Here is a 22,638-nt window from a genome sequence, read left to right on the forward strand (position 1 = left end):
GTCGCTTTTTGTCGTTGGTCCCTGAGTACTCTTTAGGCAAAATGTTGGTTACAAAGGAAATGGGAAGCTTGAATGGGGCTTTTGAAATTCAAACCCTCCTCAACGGGATTGAAGACCTCCCGGTGTGAAAGCTTCAGGTGGTCTGCTAGATGCTGGGCAGGAATGAGAATGCAATAGAACACTGAGAAATAAAAGACCCTGATTTCAGAAATCTTGTATGTTAGTCGGGATAGGGCATACAAGGCTCCTGAATAAAATTAGGGGAGAGTGACTTAAACCAGCTATGCTTAGGAGCCATTGTTAAGTTAGAGACACACTCATGGGGGAGGCAATCATTTGTATCGTTTGCTTGTCTCTTCTGTAAGTCCCTGAAAGTGCTACATTGGCAAATAAAAGCCAATGGGATCAATAATTCTCCTGGGGAAGGGATGCTGGGCAGTTCACACCATTTTTTTAGTGTGTTTTTCACATATAGAATCAGGATAGAGGTGCATTTGCCTCTAATAAATATACTTTGATAGTATAATAACAGTCACCACAAAGCCTTCTTGAAAAGTATTAAATGAATTAGCAATGCGATGTTAAATAAAAATGTAGGAAAATCTTTATTTTGAAAAGAATTATATATAAAATATAAACACAGAAATGTTTACCAGATGGTGAAATATGGATTTTTTTGTATTTTCCTTTTTTACAATGACTATTTTTTAATCATAAAAATTTAATAGAATGTGATGAAGCCAGGATTGTTATTCTTTTTTTTTTCTGAGGATTATTGAAGTATTTATTTGATCTGATAATCAGGTCTTCATTATTGACATGAATGCATACTTGACCTCACTGTGGACCTCTCATGCATTCAACACAGACATATGGGGGTTGCTGCCTTCTAGGCACTGAGCTGGGTCCTGGGGATCCAGACACAAAGATCTGACTTGATTTTCATCGTCAGAACCATGTAAATGCCTGCAAAGTAAAGGCTTTAACCACATCCACTGCTCTAGGGAAAGTAAAACAGCCAGTCTGGTCAGAGGGTGGGAGTGAAAGGGGATTGTGCAAAAATGCAAAAAAAAAAAAAAAAAAAGAAAGAAAGAAAGAAAGAAAGAAAAGTGAAGATGGCGACTGGTTGCCAGTCCGCCTGAATCAGGTCTTCCTGCGGCAACCTCATTCTTTGGCTTCACGTGAACTCCCAGAACATCAGAAGCACTGCAGCTTCTAATGTAAGTGTAAGTCTAAAACCTCTTCTTAAAAACCAATGAAAAGTTACACATTATGCACATCTAAGAACTAGACTTTTCACAGACCATGGACTTATTCCAAGTTTAATAAGGAGGTTTCCTGGAGTAAGAATCTAAGGGATATTAAAGGCAAAAAACATCAATGCTACTCGTTAAAGCAAGTGAAGGATGACTTTATTCAAGACTACCGTGAAAGGTACGGGACAGCCGCAAAGGGGTCTGGCTGCTGGGGAAAGAGATTGGGCTCAGCTCTGAATACAGCACCGGCAAGTGGAAATACACAGCCAAGGAACACGGTGGGGGGCAGTGGATGGAAAATTACTAAGGGGAACATCGGGGTAAGGGGCATTCTGGCTAAACTGACCTCACAGGACTCTTGCTGAAGGCAGGCCAGGGTGCACAGACATCACCAGGGACATTTGAACCGAGTGCCCCCATTTTTTAACAATTATTTTCTGTTTTCTCTTCTCTCTCCTTTCCGTGAGTTCCCTGTTTCCTACCTAGCCCTTTAGAAATGCAAATATAATCTTTCACCTCCCCCTCACCAGACATTCCCTGCAGGGCAAGTTCTTCCGAGTGTGCTCCAACATAGATCTCTCCTCCAGAGCTGACAGTGGGTTTGCAGGCCAAAGCACACCAGCCAGGGAGCTGTCACCTCCAGCAGGTGGATCTGCCACCCTCAAGGAACTGCCTCAAGACTTTCATCCCCCTGAGGGCATATTGAAAGCATGCTAGCTTGACCACTTTTCCAGCTGATTTCTGCCCAGGAAGGGACTGACTCTACTGGCTGGTAGATAAGTCACCAGGCTAGCAGGAGAAAGCCCTGCCCTTGCTCCCTGTCCCCCTTACCTTGTAAAAGTGTCTGCTTTCTGCTCCAGATGTGAATCAGTACATTTAAAGGCAAGGAGTTTTGTGCCCGTTTCCCAAGCTCACTTCAGAATAAATTCACTGTTTTTGTACCAGGCCTCACTCTTGTTCGTTGGATTCTGCATGCAGGGAGCAACTGACCAGCTTTTTGGTTACAACATGGTGGTGGACGAGAAACCTTATCAGAAATGAAGGGTGATCAGGTATCAAGAATGGGAGGTTCTTTGTTAAAACTAGACCTACGAATACATCTCCTAGATGGACCTAGGAGAAGGTTTGAGGCCTGACTAAAGTTTGGCCAAGCAGAGACTCAATGTCAGGGGAGGCCAGTAATAGTCTTCACATCTATGTCAACAGTACATTGATAGTAGCAAGTGGTAGCCATCTTCAAACTGCAGCTCTGTCAAGCTTCAGATAACCTTAATGGCTAATGACTCTTATTTGAGAAATGAAGAAAATGCCCTCCATCAATGAAGAGACTTGCCAAGAATCAATATAGTGACAAAGCGAGAGCTGCAACCTCATCTTCTTGACACCTTATCTAGGGCTCTGTGTCCTAACAGACTGGGTCAAGATGAAAAGAATTTCTTCTTATAGGGCAGTTCCCATACCCTGAAACTGAATCCTAGTTTGTAACAACGCATCCTACTAAAAAAAAGTTGATATTAGGCGTCTATGTTCTGCTATCTACCAACATCCTGTGTCTTCGCCTTCCCTCCTTCTTTAAAAACACAGTGCTTCTGTGGTGATCAAACTTACCATTCAGTTCTGGCTGCAAAATACTGAGATGGAATCAGGATGAGAAGAGGGGGAAAGGGAGAAGATACAGAAGAAATAAATGTAAAAATAGCCTACTTTTAAAAGAAGAGGAAAAAATGGTACGTATGCACGCTCAGATTCTCAAACAGCCGAAAGGAGACACAGGTGCATCTTTCAGAGCTCCAGAATCACCTCTGAAGACAGCAGACTGCTAAAGACTGTCCAGCAGTCTCCACAATTGCCTACAGTCACGTTTCTGTAGCTCATTCCTCATTACAGGTACCTCCTGGCCCTTCTGCTCCACAGTTAGCTAGTTTCTACAACTGGCCACAGGGTTGCAGAAGATGTTTATGACTTTCTCCTCCCCTCTATTGTGAATTCCGATGCCTTTTAGGCCCTGCCTCAGATAGTAAAGATACTTAGCCTAGGGTAGAAGCACATTTTCCTCCATGTTTCCTAAAAAAAATTACGGTTACACTTCAATCAAACGCCTAAATGTGCATGCCAAGCACCTCAGTATCTACTCTACAGCCTCTTTCTTTGAAGAGCCTTTGCAGGGATTGAATATGGCACAAAACAGATGAAACGAGGGTTACGTTTTTATGTTAGAGTTGAGAACTTTGTGACTTGTGAATATGTGAACTCACTGTAAGGGGTTCATCTAGGTTTTTAAACAATTGCTGTGGAGGTTTTGTCATGTGTCATGTGGGCCAGGCTGAAATCTGTTTCCTGGAATTCTTTTCCCTGTATGTTCCCAGTTAGAGTGTGGAATAAGAAACATTTTTGCTTGAAATTTGAAGGACAAAAGTGAAGCTGTAGCCGTCTTATTTTTCACTCTCAGAAGGTGGGGCAGGTGTTTCTGCAGCTCAGGCACATTGTCACTTATCTGTGACTCATGCCCTTGGGGCGGCAGCAGGTGAGCCTGCACGTGTTCCACTTTTCCCTGACTCCTTCACCAGCTTCTCTGATTCCTGGACCAGGTATGTGTTTTCGCTCCCTGATGGAAGGGGCCACCTTCCCCTTTAGGACAAGCACTTCACTGAGGTTGGAGACAATGAGGACAGTGACAGGGAGGGGCCCAGCTTGCCTTTGCCCTCCCACTTTACATCTGTTTTCCCTTCTCCTCTATGCTTTCCCTGGAGTCCAGCATCCCACAGAAAGACAGCAGCCTTATAAGAGATAAGAGACTCTTTTTTTTTTTTGAGACGGAGTTCCGCTCTTGTTACCCAGGCTGGAGTGCAATGGCGCTCGGCTCACCGCAACCTCCGCCTCCTGGGTTCAGGCAAGTCTCCTGCCTCAGCCTCCTGAGTAGCTGGGATTACAGGCACGCGCCACCATGCCCAGCTAATTTTTTGTATTTTTAGTAGAGACGGGGTTTCACCATGTTGACCAGGATGGTCTCGATCTCTTGACCTCGTGATCCACCCGCCTCGGCCTCCCAAAGTGCTGGGATTACAGGAGTGAGCCACCGTGCCCGGCCTTATAGAGACTCTTAACCAGCTCCCAGCATTGCTTAGAGTCAAGTCCCTGAAACTGACTATTTACTACACATGCTTCCTCCAGGTTCTGCTTTTCTGCTTGCACCCTGACCAACACAGTCTCCTTGCAATGTATGTAAATTTCATAGACTCACTGAAAACCTGGAGTAAAAATGAAGACAAGGCCACTGCAGTTCAGCCCGGGCAATGTAATGAGACCTCATCTCTTAAGAAAAAAATAATGGAAAGCTGTTGTCCTGAGGCAGTATGTACACTCACATGAAAACTGGGGTGGAGAGAGTAGCCGCCAAAGGATACATGGTCTTCCTGATTTTTCCTTCTCTGCAGGTGGACAATGGTAAGAATGATGGCAACGGAGCCACCCATGACCGGGGCTTGTGGGATCTCAGATACTTTTCACGTATCGTCAATCCAGGTGACTTGCGGGCTAGATGCCATCTTCTCCTCTTACAAATGAGAGACATGAGGCCCAGAGAGGTTACATGACTTGCTCAAGGTTACACAGAGCATAAGTAGGGTCATGGGATTCAAACCCAGATTTTTTTATTCCAAAGCTTGTGATCCTTCCCTCTGCCTGGCTGCATAGCCCCTACAGTTCCCTAACCCAGAGGAAATTCCTGCATCCTTTGGTTGGCTCTATTTATAGTCTTTCTAAAGAGGAATGTGTTGGGCCCTCTTCCTGGCATGAAATCTATCTTTAAAATTTCATTTATTAATAAACACGTCGTGCCTGTTGTGTGCCAGACACCGGTCGAGCAGTTTACAAATATTAATTAATTTAGTCTTCACAGCCACTCTGTTATGTTACTACCGTTAATATAGTAGTAATAGGATTACTGCCATTTTACAGAGAAGGAAATGAAGGGATAGAGAACTAAGTGTTTTGGCCGAGGTCACATGGCCATTAAGTTTTGCTGAGTCAGATTTCACACCCATTATCGTGTATTGCTGCCCTTTCCTTCAGAGATTCAGACTTCTCATCCTAGCCTGACTTCTCTTTCCTGTGAATGCTGAGATAATGATGGGCTCAGGGCCTCGGAGTTCCCCCAAAGGAAAGTCCTGGGTGAGCCTGAGTCTTTATAAATGTCCATGATGAGGCAAAAGCTGGCATGGCCCATCTGCTGCTCCTAGTGACTATCAATTCTGTCTCAAAAAGCAAGCCCTTTGTTATTTCCAGTGTTTCTGAAGTGCTAATGGCCTCCACCAAGGATCCTTCCTTTGAGATTGAAAATCAAACCTCTGAAGTTCCACACCTGAGTCTCGGTGGCCATAACTTTCCTCTCAACAGTTTACTTCTGGCCTCAACATCTTCCTTTTCATCTCACTTCTGACCTTAACCAGGCTACACAAATCTGACTGAGGCAGGAGCCAGGAGGCGGCAGGTGGAGCTGCCTTGGTTGGCTGAGGAGCCATCAGGCTACTCCCCCATCAGAAGTCACATAGACCATCAGATCTGAAACCTCTGCCTCTTGAAGTCACCGGGGTTTGACAAGATGTAAGACCTTCTACCTTTTAGAGATTCTTGTGTGTGAACAAGCAATGTCATGGGAATTCTTCAGGGCGATCAGTCATTCAGACCTGGTTATTGGCTTTTCTCCAAATGGCCTTGAATAGTACTTGATGTAAGTGAGGCCGGGGAGGAAGAAGGGTATGGAGAGTTCTCAGGAGAATCCCAGTGAAAAACATCCTCTGCTGTACAGTTCTTCAGAAAAGATGCCCTAGTAATGGCATAACAGTGCCCAGCAGCTACCAGGCTCTGCTGTTTACTACTCAAGAGAACTTCAACAAGTTGTTTACCTGCATTAGTCAGTTTCCATTATCCGTGAACTGGAATTAACCATGGCATCTACTCCTAGTAGCTGTTTTGAGGATGAAATATTGTGGAGTATGTAAAAGGTATAGTTCATGGTTGGGCGTATAACAAAAGCTCAAGAAATGTTAACTATTATGATTACATAACAGACCCCGTTTAAATGCAGTTTATTTTACACTAACCCTATTGCAATCTATGAGTTCAATGTTGTAGTTCCCATCTTACAGGTTAAGACATTAGACAGGCTAAATTACCCGCTTAAACCACATAGGTAGTGGTCAGAGGTGTTGAGTGGGACTCAACACTTGTTTTCTGCCTCCCAATGTCGTGCTCGTTACATTGCATAGAGGGGATGTTAGCAGCCAGCCCCTCCTCACCTCAGCCCAAAGACACACACACACACACACGCACATACACACACAGCAATTTTTCCTTATTCCTGGGCTCTAGGAAAGTAGCCTTCACCACCTGGTAACTGGTTTTCAATGTTATCCAGCCTAGTAGAGTTATACCAGGGAGCTGAGAGTCACCAGGCCCTTCAAAACGTCAGCCATGGGGGTGTTTGCTAGTCATTTCTTTGTTGGCAAAGATGAAAGCTTTGACGCTCAGTTGCAAAATGCACTGGGTGGTGGCCGAGCCTCGGCTGAGAGTATGAGAGTCCTTACTGCAATCCTCAACATCATGTTCCCACGACTGGCATCAGCCTGCTACAAATAAGGAAGTTATTTCCCAAGATTAGTGAAAAGAAAGAAAGAGGGTGGGAGGGTGGGGGTTTCAGCATTGGGCTGGGGAGGGGCTAGGAAGATGGCAGACATTGAAATAGCAGCAAATGAATACCATGTACTTTCAGACATGCTGCAAGATTGGTAATTCTGCTGCGATAATTGCCCTTCCCCAGATTACTGTCTTTATCAGGGAAAGAAATGATTGCTATGTGTGAGAAATCACACTGTCTCATGCCACATGAGAAGTGGCAGTGATTAATGAGAGACCAGGCTTCCAATTTGCAAATATTCCATGCATGCACACAGACTTCAGGAGTAGAAAGACAACTTTCAGAGAATTAGGAAACACGATAAGCTCTTCTCCCACAGACCTGGAGACTGAGGCACCTTGTAGCAGGACTCAGTCTTCAGTATCACCTTTCATCTTCCTGGAAGTCCAGGTCCGAATTAGTATTACTTGATACTATTGGCTTCTTGAGGGCTTTTTCTCTGCGTCAGAGAGTTTGCCTGCTGGTGAGACCACTCCAGAGATCCGGGTTTTAAGCCAGGATCTTAGGTTGTTTAGCCTCCGTTCTTTCTCAAGAGCAAATCTCCAAATGTTTGCTGACCATAAAATGGGATGATTTGACTGGGTCTCTTGCATCTCTGGAAGTCTCATCTATGAGTCTCCCTGCATAGTTGAAAGGGGCAAAAACAGGGTGGTAGCAGAATAATGGTCCTCCGAAGATGCCCACATCCTGATCCCTGGAATTTGTGGGCATGTTACTACACGGCAGAGGGGATTTGGCAGATATAATTAAAATAAGGATCTTAAAATGGAAATAATCTTGAATTTTATAGGTGGAACCAATGTAATTACAAGGGTTCTTAAAAGCTAGAAGAGAGAGTCAGAGAAAGAGAGGTGACAAAGGAAGCAGAGATCAGAGTGATGCAGTCACTGGCCTTGATGATGGAGGAGGGGGCCTTGAGCCAAGGAATGTGGGTGGCCTCTAGAAACTGGAAATGGCAAAGACAGAAATTCTTCCATGAAGCCTCCTGAAGGAACCAGTCCTGCTGATACCTTAACTTTAGCCCAGAGAAACCTATTTTGGACCTATGACCTCGAGAATTGCAAAATAAAAATGTTGTATTGTTTCAAGCTACTAAATTTGTGGCAGTTTGTTACAACAGAAATTAGACAACTGATATTATCAGGAAGGCCTGGACCAAATGATGAGGGTCTCTTACTCTGACACCCACCATTTAGGGTATCTGCCATGCTGAGGCTGAGACCCAGGGATACAGTTTGCCTCACTTTCCACTAAGCTAGAAGATCATGGTCACATCATCAGGTGAACAAAGATAGAGGCCACTAATTACCCCAGTGGTCACTATAGACAATGCAGATAATTATCAGCTATCAAACTGCACAGACTAACATTAACGATACAATCATTGAATACTTTTATTCCATTAGACCTTCAATACTTAGAGCAACTACAGGAGGTGGGTACTATTAGTGTCTATTTTACAGATGGAGAAACTGAATCCTAGAGAGGCTGAGTATCCTATGAGTAAGACGTATTGCTGGAACTCTGGCTAGGTCTACCCTAGTCCAGATCCCAAGCGCTTATCTAGGAGAATTTATCTCCCGGGCCCAGAATTCCTTATGCACTATGGCATCCCATAAAAGAATCAGCCCTGTAGGGCAGTGCTGTAAAACTTACTAGATAAGACATTGAGAAAAATGGGTACAAAGGCTAATATAACTCAAATCTCTGTCTGTCTGGACTACAGGAATTTTTCCAGCCTTAGAAGGGATGTTGCTAGCGTAATAAAATTGTCTTACGTTTGCTTAGCATTTTAAAAATGAAGGTATTTAAAAACTATAGTTTGATACACAACCTAAATTCATAAATATGTCTTTATACAATGTGGACAATACTCTAGCTAGAAAAGACATTGAATATAAAGTATTCAGTGAATGCCTTCCTTGGTCTGGGCACCTAAGCAGAGAGTCAGAAAATAAGAGTTGCAGGTGTTCTTGAGGACACAGAAAACAATTCAAACACTTCTAGCCCCAAACCACAAACGAAACCACTGGTTTGTGATGTCACAGTTAGGTTTTCATGTTATAGGAGTAGAAACCTTTGAGATGTCTGAGGGACGAAAAGATGGACAAGAGAAAAAGAGAGACCAAGATGACAGTGCTGCTGTCCCCAGCAGCCTGCTCGTGGGGGAGGGAAGGGAAGGCAGCGAGAGAGAGAAGAGCAGCACTCATAGGACAAGCTGTCCATGAACCCCCAGCCCCTGTGTGTTTAGGATGCTTTGCTTTCTATGTCTGGCCTTTGAAAATGCACTGGATTTCATGAATCCATTAATGAATTTATTCCTGGATTATATCTGGGGAGGAAGGGAGGGAGGGAGAAAAAGAAGAAATCAAGCTCCAGATGGGAGCTTGATTGATTTGTGTGAATGGCCTCTCATATTAATCTTTCTAAACAGGAAATCCTAGTGGCCCTCGGAGGTCTCTGTCAGGATCTGGGTTGGTTTAAGCATAATCTCCTGCTCTCCCCCAACCCTCAGCCTCATTCCTGCACCTCCCCGCCTTCCTGCTTCTATCTCTTAACATGCAAGTGACCAGCCACCTGCCCTCAGCGCAGGCATGTGTGTTTTGTTTGTGTGTTTCATTTTACTCTATCTTTGTCACTTCCATCAAACAGGAAAGGAAGGTCACTTCCAGGGCTTCCTTCCCAAGGTGTTGGATTAACGGGCCAGTGAGAAGGCAAGGGGAAGGAAGGGAAGAACAGCTGCCCCCCTCATTAAAGTGCTTTTTTTTTAACTGCAGGTCTATGAGACAAATGCATCCAGTATAGAGAATTAGGTGAGAGACAGCTTCACTCTTTCGCTGATTAATTGCTATGATCAATTATTGCTTGAGAGTCCATCTTTGCCATGCATCATGCAATAGTGATGTACCATGGAATTATAGACTCTGTAATATTCTGCAGTTAGGCCCAGCCTACCAAGGACCTGTTAATCAAGTTCTCTTTATTTAATAAAGAAAGGTGCTTTAGTATGGTTTATTTTGACCAAGCTGCCTTCTCTTTGGCTCTCGCTGGTCCAGCCTAAAAAGTCCTGACCCTTGTTTCCCATGTCCAATGCCTCCATGTTCCTTAGGAGTATGCTGGCCAAGGAATCATGGAGGGGCTGGAGAAAACAAGTCTTCTCTAATCTGGGGGTGACAACATGTCTCATGGAGAAGATACAATGCTGGTTTTCTTCAATTTTCTTTTTTAATGGAAGAAAGAGTCAGGGAGGTCAGGCACAGGTGTAATGGGGGTAAGCTGGATCAACTGGTTTACCAGAGGAATGAAAAAGGAGCTGGAAAGGCAGCTCCAAGTACACTTCTCTCATTAAGGCTCTCTGGGTTGTGCCTGGGTTTCCTGGTGGAGCCCTGCCAGAGCTGGCCAGGGATGCTTTAGAGATGTGGTCCTCTCAGCAGCAGCATCTCTTCCTCTTGAAAGGAGGGAGCAGAGGGAGCCTGAGCCCCAAGACTTGGACAGACTGGCCAGTATCTTTATGTGGCTGGCAGGGTGTGTCAGACCATGCTATTACTAGGATCCTCCCCTCATATTTCAGATGGGCTTCCCGCACCTGTGAACCCCCTGCACCACAGAGGAGTAAAATCAATGTCTGACAGGAAGACTAGTGGCATAATTTTTGCCTCCCTCTGTCCCTTTAAATGATGTCCAACAGGGAAAGTTCTTCCCTGACCTGGATGAAAATCCGGCAGGTCTCCTTGTTTTCTGTTACTCATATAATAAACAGAGCTGTAGTCACCTGAGGTCTCAAACACAAGAAATTAAACTATGCAGTCCGAAATATGAAACTGTTGCTTTTGTCCATAAAGTTGAAGTGGTCTGTGCAGTGATAGATAATGCAGTGGCATGTAGCCTGAAAAATGGTCAAAACTGATTTAATTAACCACTTCCTGTATTTGTCAATCCAATTAAGTCTTCAGTTTTTCTGGTTAAGTCCCATCTCCACAACCACTTTGCATATTTAGCTAATCTCAGAAACCACCTTGCAGTTCCTATCCCCGGGATTCACCTCCCTCCCTGTTCTAACAGCTGAATTTCTTTCTCCTCATTAAATTGCGTTCAGTACATATATATTGAAATGTATAGTGGACATGGCACCATGTTTTGCGTTGTAAGGAAAATCAAAGATCAGTAAAAAACGGTTATTGATTTCAAAATATCTCTATCTCTCTGTTAGCTCTCTCTTTCTCTCCTATCTACCTACCTATCTACTTAGATAAATAAATAGATAAATAGGTAACTAGCGAGTAACTAGCTAGAAAGGTATGTAGGTAAATAGATAGATAGATAAACAGATATAGTGTGGTAGATACCATTTGTAGATGTGATAGCTAGATATATACATGCATACATACATAAGGACAATCTATTTCTTAGGGAAACGGAGGGAAGAAGGGTCTAAAACAATCAATGGAGGCTAAATTTGAAGCACATTGTCACATTTGCTTTAATCAAGACACAAGCAAAGTATCTCAGAGTGGAAGGAAGAAGATAGTGCCACATCTTGCTGAGGACATCATGAAACACGACCTAGCTAGGTCTTCATGATCTGGCTTCCACCCACCTCTCTGGGTAGTCTCGGAGAACTCTTCCTCAGCCCTCTGTGTCAACTGCATTAACTTTCTTTCAGTTCCTCCAACCAGCCCTGTCCCTTCCTTTCCTAGGGCTTCAGGAGATACTTTTCCTTCCACCTGGAAATGTTTGTCATGGCCATCACCACCTGCATCTTAGATGGGTTCAGGCACATCACTATCCACACAGCACCCGATATTTGAGATGGTACCCTTCAAAATGTAATTAAACAATTAGTGTAAATTTAGATGCTCAGTGCACTCTGCCTTCCCCAGGATGCACCACCAAGAGGTTAGGAAATGTGTCTGTCCCAGTCATCAGTATATTCCCAGTACCTGGAACAATGACTCACACATAGTGGGTGCTCAATGAATATTTTAGAAATGGATTAATAACATTGGCATTTAGGATTCTGTTTCCTCCTCCTTCTCATATTGTTCTTTTCTTTTCTCTTCTGGCCCAGCTCTCCTTCCCTTCAGCACATATAATCACTTTTTATAATTACTTCTTATAATTTTCTCTTTGCTTCTGCATGCTTACAAGCCCTCCTGTGTCGGCTAGGACAGTCCCATGCATTGAGTAAAAACCTCCCATTTGTTCTCCTCTGTATATCTCATTCAGGGGAGCAATCTAGGAGTTGCAAATATTCCCTTCCATTGTTTAGGGTTTGTCTGAGATGAAGTTGCTATTTGAAGTGTGATCTCTAGACAGGTGCATCAGTATCACCTGGGCGCTGTGTGAAATGCACTCTAAGCCCCACTCTGGTTCAGAGTCTGCATGTTAACAAGATCCTCGGGCAATGGTGCACATTAAGCACTGCTATGAAAGAGTTAACCTCATAGGATTAGATAGATAGAAAAGAAGGCAGCTTTCAGTTATATAATGTGTGCTCTGGGAAGAGGACACAGAGACAGAGTTAGGAGTGTAAGAGGTTTACTGGGAGATAATAAAGAAAGATAAAAGTGATGGAAAGAAGAATTCATTAGGGAAAGCATTCAGATTATGATACTGATCTGGCACTTGTGAAAGGAAAGAGCAGAGGAAAGCAGAGTTGGACAGAGAGTCTCAGAGTGCAATGTAGATCTTTCAAAGTCTTGGCCACTCTACTGGGGAAATGCAGAGCAAAGATTGCCCATTAGTGGAAATCTGCACTGGGTGGGAGCGGCCAGGTTTGTGTAACCCTGCTGTGCTCAGTCATTGGCAGAGGGCTGCCCAGAAGGAGTGTGGCCCCTGAACTACAGCTGAGGCAGAGCCAGTAAGAAAGAAAGCCAACAGCTGGAGACTGTCAGCTAACTGCACTCTGGCAGTTGAAAAGCAAGTTCCTTCTTTAAGAAAGACTTGAGCAGTATACCTCCATGGCTACCACATGTGACATCTGAAGGTAATTTTGCAAGAAACCTGTGAGAACTGACAAATGCGTGGGAAACGGATTTAAGGAAACACCGCATTAAAGGAGGCCTGGCTTTTGTGCTTTCCAGGACTGTTTATGTTGTACTCGTATTCTTCAGGGAACAATCTCCCAGAAAGCCCCTGAAAGACAAGCTCCAGAGAACTCTTTCCTCTGGGGATCCCAAGGAGAGCCCATGTGAACCAATATAGCATCCTAATATTTACAAGATGCATGAATCAGTAGACAAGATGGTCATGGGTCTCTGACTTCACTCTTTGCAAGCTCAGTAAGTCCCATCTGCCCTAGGAAAAAACCTAATCCTGACTGGCAACCTCAGAGCCAGAGAAGACTAAAAGCCCCCTGGAGATGAAGCAGGGATGGCACAGATCTGGGGAAAGGAGACACAGGGCTCTGTGGTTAACTAGTGATGCCCTCACATACTGATTTTCATATTCATGCCCTTCCTCACTCATGCACATCTGCAAAGACAGCCAAACACATGCATAGTCACACACATTATGAAAATACGTATTGCAAATTCACAACCACCTTCACGTACACACTCTTAAAAAGCCACATGCACACATACTTCTCAAACCTTGACCCAAGGTTGTACATCTATGCCCTGCTATTACAAAACACACTTGTGCATCCAGGACCAAGTTTCCAAATCCCCCCACCCCCTCCACCCTGTGGATAGAGACATGCATTGGCTAGAGGTCCTAACTTCATGCATATAAATCTGAAACAATATACAGAAATGAAAATAGACAACGCAAACAGATATTCAACAACACAGCCACTTTATGGTCATTTAAATCCAAGAAACCGACAGACACACAGCTTGAAACATTTCTCTTGGTTACCAATGCCTGCTAAAACCCCCTGTAGAGGTAAAGACAAGGGTAGGGGAAGGTTCCTTAGTGTCCCAACCTAGAAAGATGAGTATGTTATATCAGCCACCCTCTGCCTCTTGCAGCAGGGAACTAAAGTTCTCAGGCCAGATGTCAGAGTGAGGAGGGCTTGTATCAGAAAAGGGCATTATGCATTTCTGAAGAGGGATGAAGTATAGGGGATGAGGGCCAAACTCTGAATTTGAGTTCCAGCGTCATCACTTTCTACCCGCATGAGCCTGGGTGAGTCTGTCAATTTCTTTGTGCCTCAGTTTCTTCGTTTATAAAATGGTGATGATGATAGTATTTACAAAATAGGTTGCTGTAGGAATACCCAGAGACATTATTTTAAAGTGCTGAGAACGGGCTGGTGCATAATAAGAGCCAAGTAAGTACTGGTTGTTATTATTCCACTCTTGGGAATTCTCCAGCCTTGGAGATTGCAGTATCTCCCTGGCTCCCTCTCATACACCACCTCCACCCTCAGCCCCCTTCATGGACCTTGATGCAGTTGCTAGCTCCAAGGTTCACCAGACAGGATCGGCCCTCACCAGAATTGTAAAAATCTCTCCCCTCCTGCCCTGTTGTGGCTTTTGCAAATGGAATTCGTTGCAGGGGGTGGAAGGGTTCTGCTGGTTTGAGACCAGACAGCTCATCTCTTGACTAGGCTGCCTGCCTGGGCTGCCACTGGGTCCATACTAGAAACAGGGCAGGGTATGGGGACGCTGCAAGGTTCCAACCCCGTCATACCTTTTTGTGGATCTGTAGGAAGACGGGAAGAGAGGTGCTTCTCCATTGATAATATGTATTTCAAGGTCCGTAACTACTCCACGCCCCCTCCCGTCTGCAATTCTTCCCAAAGAAACACCGTTATCTCTCCAGAGTAAAAAGGACTGTTGTCTCCCGTCTCTGTCTCTCGTACTCCGACTCAGCTCAAAGCCTGTCCTTTTAACCCAAGGCACTTCGTTCCTTCTGGAGTCCACTCGGCTTCCAGCGGGTTCCCAGGTGAAACTGAAATCCAGAGCTATTCTCATCTGGTTGCCCTGGGAATTTCGGCGCTCTCGGTACAACCTGTTCCTCCATCCTCCCCACTCCTTCCCTCCCTCCGCGGGGCTGCACCCTTCTCGGCCCCTCCTTTCCCTTGCTAGGGGCCCCAGCTGCGCCCTCCCGGGAGACACTCGGTGCCACGAGACCAGGCTGGGGAAGCGGGCGGGGGGGGGGGGGGGAGGCGGGGGGGAGGGGAAGCGGGAGGAGGGGGAGGCGGGGGAGGAGGCGGGGGAGGCGCCCAGGGTGGAGGCCAAGCGCGGCGCAGCCAAAGAGGGGCGGCTGAAGGTTGCATCTGCTGGAAGGAGGCTTTTCGGCTGCTTGGTAACCGGCTGCCAGAAGAGAGAGAGAGGCAGAGAGCAGGGCAGCGGCTTCTTGACGTCAGGACCAAGCGAGGGGATCGCGCCAGCAACCCCAGCTCGCCCCAGAGAGGGGGCCGGCCAACCGCGAGAGCGGAGCCCGAAGCGAGGCGCCAGCGGAGCGTGAGTAGGGGGCGCGGGAGCCGGTCAGCTGGGGCGCAGCATGCCCCCTGCCCCCGCGCCATGGAGATCGCCCTGGTGCCCCTGGAGAACGGCGGGGCCATGACGGTCAGAGGAGGCGATGAGGCCCGGGCAGGCTTCGGCCAGGCCACAGGGGGAGAGCTCCAGTGTCCCCCGACGGCTGGGCTCAGCGATGGGCCCAAGGAGCCGGCGCCAAGGGGACGCGGCGCGCAGAGAGGCGCTGATCCGGGAGCGCGGCCGTTGCCTCGGCTGCCCGAGGAGCCGCCACAGCCTCGGCGGCCGCCTCCGGAGGACGAAGAGGAAGAAGGCGACCCCGGCCTGGGCGCGGAGGAGGAACAGACTCCGGGCGCTGCGGCTCTGCACCACCAGCGCGTCCACATCAACATCTCCGGGCTGCGCTTCGAGACGCAGCTGGGCACCCTGGCGCAGTTCCCCAACACCCTCCTGGGGGACCCCGCCAAGCGCCTGCGCTACTTCGACCCCCTGAGGAACGAGTACTTCTTCGACCGCAACCGGCCCAGCTTCGATGGCATCCTGTACTACTACCAGTCGGGGGGCCGCCTGCGGAGGCCGGTCAACGTCTCACTGGACGTGTTCGCGGACGAGATCCGCTTCTACCAGCTGGGGGACGAGGCCATGGAGCGCTTCCGCGAGGATGAGGGCTTCATTAAAGAAGAGGAGAAGCCCCTGCCTCGCAACGAGTTCCAGCGCCAGGTGTGGCTTATCTTCGAGTATCCGGAGAGCTCTGGGTCCGCGCGGGCCATCGCCATCGTCTCGGTCTTGGTCATCCTCATCTCCATCATCACCTTCTGCTTGGAGACCCTGCCCGAGTTCAGGGATGAACGCGAGCTGCTCCGCCACCCACCGGCGCCCCACCAGCCTCCCGCGCCCGCCTCTGGGGCCAACGGCAGTGGGGTTGTGGGTCAGCCCTCTGGCCCCACAGTGGCACCACTCCTGCCCAGGACCCTGGCCGACCCGTTCTTCATCGTGGAGACCACGTGCGTCATCTGGTTCACCTTCGAGCTGCTCGTGCGCTTCTTCGCTTGCCCTAGTAAGGCAGGGTTCTCCCGGAACATCATGAACATCATCGACGTGGTGGCCATCTTCCCCTACTTCATCACCCTGGGCACCGAGCTGGCAGAGCAGCAGCCGGGGGGCGGAGGAGGCGGCCAGAATGGGCAGCAGGCCATGTCCCTGGCCATCCTCAGAGTCATCCGCCTGGTCCGGGTGTTCCGCATCTTCAAGCTCTCCCGCCACTCCAAGGGGCTGCAGATCTTGGGCAAGACCTTGCAGGCCTCCATGAGGGAGCTGGGGCTGCTCATCTTCTTCCTCTTCATCGGGGTCATCCTATTCTCCAGTGCCGTCTACTTCGCGGAGGCTGACAACCAGGGGACCCACTTCTCCAGCATCCCTGATGCCTTCTGGTGGGCAGTGGTCACCATGACCACTGTGGGCTACGGGGACATGAGGCCCATCACTGTGGGGGGCAAGATCGTGGGCTCGCTGTGTGCCATCGCCGGGGTCCTCACCATCGCCCTACCTGTGCCCGTCATCGTCTCTAACTTCAACTACTTCTACCACCGGGAGACGGACCACGAGGAGCCGGCAGTCCTTAAGGAAGAGCAGGGCATTCAGAGCCAGGGGCCGGGGCTGGACAGAGGAGTCCAGCGGAAGGTCAGCGGGAGCAGGGGATCCTTCTGCAAGGCTGGGGTGACCCTGGAGAATGCAGACAACGCCCAAAGGGGCAGCTGTCCCCTGGAGAAGTGTAACGTCAAGGCCAAGAGCAACGTGGACTTGCGGAGGTCCCTGTATGCCCTCTGCCTGGATGCCAGCCGGGAAACAGATTTGTAAATGGAGATTCAGGCAGACTGGTGGCAGTGGGGTAGGGAATGGGAGGCTTGCTGAACATGGGTATCTACATTACACCGCAGAGTATTGGAAGCCACACTGTAACCTCAGTCTACCCTCTCCTTTCACTTCTCTCCTTCCTCCCTTCCTCCCTCCCTCCATCCCCCCATTTTCCCTCTTCTTTCCATGACACCCAAGGGTCGCCTATTTTTAAAAAGTACCACGTTCCATGACGCAGGAGCTGTTGAAATGGCGAGTGCTGTGAGATGGATGTATTTGTAGCCTATACCCAGCAGAGGGATAACCCAAACAAAAATGACTCTAAATAGCCCAGATCCCAAGAGATTATGTAACCCCTCCATCCATGTGTTCCAAGTTTGCTTTACATATGATTATATTTGAGTATAGGGGAAAATATTATTTTTATGGCTGGTAAGTGGCTTTTTGTACTGTAGTTCAGATAGAGATATTTTGGATATGCTTTCAAGATACATGTTGTATTTACGGAAGAGAGAGTTGACCTGATGTTTCTCTGTGATACTTATATTTGAGCCAGAGATCTTGGTATGAGCTGTTCTGGTTCTTGTGTGTCCAAGCCTCTGATTTTTCTGGGATGTGGTATTGGTGCTTTGTGTCTAGGGCAGAGAATGTTCTGGAGGAAAGGCAAATCTGACTTTTTCTGTGCGCCTTAAACAACTCTTGTAACTTTCTTCAAAAAGCATTTTAATGATATTGGAGGAATACTTCTGATAATTTATTCTCTTTATTTGTATCCCAGGAAATAAAAGGTTACTTTGTTGAGGCAAGTGTTAGTTTTTCTGCAGCTGATACAGTTCTGAAATTTAAAAACAGTCTGTCACTGGCTGTTTCTGGTTTTGAAATCAGAGCAAACGCATTGACTGGGGTCAGAGGAAACTTGGGAAGCTCATGATTCGCTCGGCGACATCTTTCCAATGCACCCCTTGGTGCCTCATAGACAATGGTGGGTGAACTGCTTTCCAGGCTGTTTATGGCATGGACGCCCCTGTGGCATGCTCTCTGAAGCAGTAGTATTAGCTCTTGTGGTCAGCCTGGAGTGTGGAGGGCACTAAAGGGAAAAGGGGGATCAGAACCCTGACAGTCTTGCCGGATCTCCCGGCAATGGCTTTCTCTCCTTTGTTTGCAGTTTTAAGCCCTCTGCAGGATGGCTCTCAGCAGCTCTGAGAAACAAGCCTGATTCTCACAGACATGAAGCCGGTTCACAGAATCAGTCCTGGCAGCCCCAGTGTGCAAGTCACAGAGGGACCTCTGCAGGTTGTTCACTGCCCTCCTGGCATGGCAGAGGAGCATGCGATGTCTTTATGGCAACAGCAACAGTGACAGGCCAAATGGAAGGATTTGCTTGTTCACGTTAAAAGCTGTTTTCTACAGATCGTGGCCTTGCCCCAAGTAATCCCTAAACTCAGAACAAATCCCCTTGTTCCCTTGTCACTGGAAGGCTGTGGCAAAACACCGCAGTTGGCATAACGCTAGCTAGCATTTCTCTCTGGGATTGGCTATCTGCTGATAGGAATCCCTGGGGTTCTGGATTCCTGCTGTTGTTTTTTGCTGCTGAATAATCCAAAACTGGGGTTGTTTTGCATCCTCACTAGGGTGGGCTGTTGGCTTGGAATCACACCTTCCCCAGGACAACGGTGGGCTTCATGGCTAGCTCTCAGGGTGTGTCCAGGTCTCCCTGTGGGTGAGGGGCGACCTACTAAATCAGTGCCTGGGAACTGTGGGTTTAAATTACAAGGCCAGCACGTTAAGGAAAGCCAGGGTCTGTGAGTGCCCAGAATCATTTCTGTCCAGGAACTTTTAACACCGACTCTGAGCAGGAAACAAGGATTGTGCAGTCAGGGCTCTGCTGATTTTCATCGCATGCGAAGGCAAAGGAAGAAGAACAGAGACACTTTATTTATTTATAATGTACAATCTGCCTAAAAGCAGGGCATCTTGCCAGAACTCAACTGTACACAGTCTCACCTCCAAGCCCTCTCTGCCTTTAAAGCTAATGTTTGTAGTTTAGCACCCACCTAGTGATTGCGACAGGGAAATCACCCCTAGGGCTCCAGCTTCCCTTAAAAATAAGAGATGTCACCACCTTTGACCTGCAGGTTTATTCCTTAAGGCTCAAGCAATACTGAGAGAGGAGCCCCCCCAAGACTTTCATGCATCCAGGTGCCTGACCAGATGTTGGTCCAATTAGAATGGACTGTATCTTTAAAATGTCCAGTAAATGGGTCTAATCGTATAGAAAGCCTTAAGGATAGAGTGGAGGAAGTAAGAGAGTGAGGCTCTCTGTTTTCTTTCTTTTTTTTTTTTTTTTCAGGAAGAGGGGATATTGTGGAGCAGGTTAACAAAAAGGACCAAAAGGGAACCCTGGAGTTGGGCACCCCAGTCCCCTGTTGTAGCCTTTGATCCTGGGGGCCAGTGACATGGTATGGGATCTGCCCTGGAGCATTGTGGGGGGCTCCCACTAGGCAGTTGAGAGTATTTCCATCTCTCCATATTCTCAGTACACCTGTTGCCATGCTTCTGGAAGCAGGCTCCACTATCGCACTTCAGCCATCCTGCTTTGCCTTTTGATGCGATTAGCAGGGAAGGACTCTGAGAGTCAAGACTCTTGCCCAGGCTACCTGAGGTAAGGAGCCCTTTCCTGTCCCCTCCCACCCCTCCCTGCTTCTCTGCTGTTATTTTTTTCCCATAGCCTTTACTTTCCTGAGGAGATTAAATCAAGGAACCTCTCCCAAGCCTTTTATCCAGATGTTGCTTCTTGGTTCCCATGGGAGGAAACCATCCTTGAGTTTATAATCTACCAGTTTGGGCAAGCGAGGCCCAGAAAGCAGGTTGCAGTTGGGTATAAGGACAGCAGAACATCTGACTCCCTCTTTTTTACTGCCTTCTTTTTTCTTCTCCTGCCCAAATGCTCGCTGAACCTTAGGTAATCACAGGTTCAGGAAAAAAAAAAAATTCACATGCTTTAAAAGTCCCAGTTTCTTGTCTGGCCCTGCTGGGGACATCCTCTAGATGAGAGAACGAAACAGACAAGGAGCCCTGGAGGAATTTTTCCATAGAGTTCGGATTTGTGTTATTTTCTGCGAATGATGAAAGCACTCCCAGGCTTGGGTGGATGGCATAGAGTGTTTCTCTTGGTGCAGGAATACCTTTCTCCAAGTGCCCTCCAGAAATGGCAGATCTGTGCACAGTGGAGATTGATCCTGGATGAAGAACAAGTGCTCTTCTCTCGTTTGACCTCAGTGGCACAGATCCACTCAATGGCTGTGCTGAGCCCCGCACTCTCCTGCGTGTGGAGGGGCATACTGGGGAAAATAATTAGGATGTGGTTCCTGCCTTCATATAGCTGAAGTCTCTTAGGGGAAGCAGTCAGTATAAAGCAAAAGCAGGTCATGCAAGATGATGTGTGTCCAAGTACCTTGTAGGGGTTCCAAAATGGAGCGATACAGGACGGAAGTGGGAGTGAGAGAGTCAGTGAGGATGAGGGTAGAGGAGAAAAGCTGCTGCAGGTCTTTCAGTGAGGCTGGGAAGAAGGAAGGGCATGCCAGATGAGGGCAGGGAGAGCAGTGGCCCAGAGGAGAATCTCTGCCCTGTCCCCATCGCTGTCTTCTGGAATGGAGTCCAGAGTTCCAGGCCGGTGACTGTGGTGAGAGCTCCAATTTTTCCAGTAGCTGGAGGATGCAGCAATTGTTAAGGGGAGGGGTTGTCAAAATTTCTGAAAGAGTCAGAAAGTAAATATTCTAGGCTTTGTAAGCCAAGAGGCAAAATTGAGGCTATTGTGTAGGTACTTATATAACCATATACAATGTAATCTTTTAAAAATGTGAACACTGGCCTCAGCTCCAGAACTGTACATCCCTGTCACATCAGTTCATCAGTTTATGAGTCACACAGAGGCTGCCTCCTGGGTATCCAGTCATGCCTGTGAAGCCCTGATCTGTCTGCCCTGATTTGATTTTGCTCAGTTCAACTCGCATTTATTGCAAATGCCAATCTTTGGTTTGGGGAAGGGATCGCATGCTGGCATTTCCTAGCCCATGGAAAACCTCAGAAGAAAGATTTAGCTTGCTTCTACTGCCTCATAAAAATTAGATTTTTTTCTATGTGTCTGTGGGATACGCTGCTCTGTTTTCAGAAAAGAGGAAGAAGATGCCAAACTGGTAATTCTGCCTAGGACTCTGGGTTTTCCATGAATTATAGGTGGAGGTGGACCCCTACCACCTTCTCCTCCTGGCCTTAGTGTTTTTCTAGAGACGTATTTCACCTGCCCACCTTACCTGGTTCTTCTCTGGCTATACAAGTAGGCCCTGGGCTGGGTGGCTCTGTGTACACATGGTGTGTATATGGTATGCACAGGTATAGTGGTATCTATTCATGTAGCAGTGTGCATGGATCTGGGGCCAGGGCAGCCCAGCCTGGAGTGACTCAACTCCAGACCACTGGCCTCCAGACAGAGCAAGATGCTTGTCACCTTCTCTATTACTTGTCATTTATTTTCTAGCATCAAATTTCCCTCCAAGGGATGTTTCCACTAGAAGGAAACTTACAAATAATCTGGTCTGCCCTGTTCATTTTACAGATGAGCAAAACAAGGCTCAGAGGGAAGATGTAACTCACCCAAGGCCCATCTCCAGTTAAAGCAGGACTGGCATTGTTTTCCCTGACTTCTAGGCTAGATTTCTCAGTAATTTCACTCCACGTCTTCTGCATGAAAGCCTCTCATTCAGCTGCCCTACCTACCTCACTTCCTGAGGCACATTGCTGCCATCAGTTCATCTGTATCGAAGCTGCCTTTGAAGTTCTGATTTGCCTCCTCTGATTTGATTTTACTAATTTCAACTTGTGTTTATTTCAATCAAGCAGGATAGGCAATGGAATATGGCACAGTAATGAACAGGGCCCCCTAAACAAGCATCTCACTGTCTAAGGGGGAAAATGGAAACATTGCAAATTCAGCGTACTTAGTACTACCATTCATTCATTTGTTCAAGTCATTTAACAAGATATTTACTATGAGGCAAGCACCATGCTAGACTCAGAATAACTAGCAAGAGATCTTCCCGGATTGGCTTTCCAGTCTAGTGGGGGAGGATCAGCAATTAAGTAAGCATAAAGAGATAATTTTCCAGTTGAGGAAATGAGCAATGTCAGTTATATTTTGGGGTGAGATGTGCTGCTTAGAGAGATGCATGGCTAGAGAAGAGGGGACATTTGAGTGAAGCAAAAGAAGACATAAAAAAGAACAAGTTGGGGGCAGTGGTGCTGGGACTACAGGACCTTTTGTGGGGAGCCTAGGTTTTCTTGAAGAAGCAGAGGGTGGAGACCTCAGACAGAGCTGGGAGCTGGGGAAAGCCAAGTACAACTGGAGTGC

General features: G+C 47.2%; 1 protein-coding gene across 1 annotated transcript; it reads left to right on the plus strand.

Annotated features, from left to right (window-relative positions):
- Window positions 1–15,309: 15,309 nt before the first annotated feature.
- On the plus strand, window positions 15,310–18,037 carry KCNA5 (potassium voltage-gated channel subfamily A member 5). The gene has a single exon (XM_035255481.3). The coding sequence runs from the start codon at window positions 15,426–15,428 to the stop codon at window positions 17,232–17,234; it is 1,809 nt and encodes a 602-aa protein (XP_035111372.3). The 5' UTR covers window positions 15,310–15,425; the 3' UTR covers window positions 17,235–18,037.
- The last annotated feature ends 4,601 nt before the right edge of the window (window positions 18,038–22,638 follow it).

This window comes from Callithrix jacchus, chromosome 9 (genome assembly GCF_049354715.1).
Source record: "Callithrix jacchus isolate 240 chromosome 9, calJac240_pri, whole genome shotgun sequence".
NCBI lineage: Eukaryota > Metazoa > Chordata > Mammalia > Primates > Cebidae > Callithrix > Callithrix jacchus.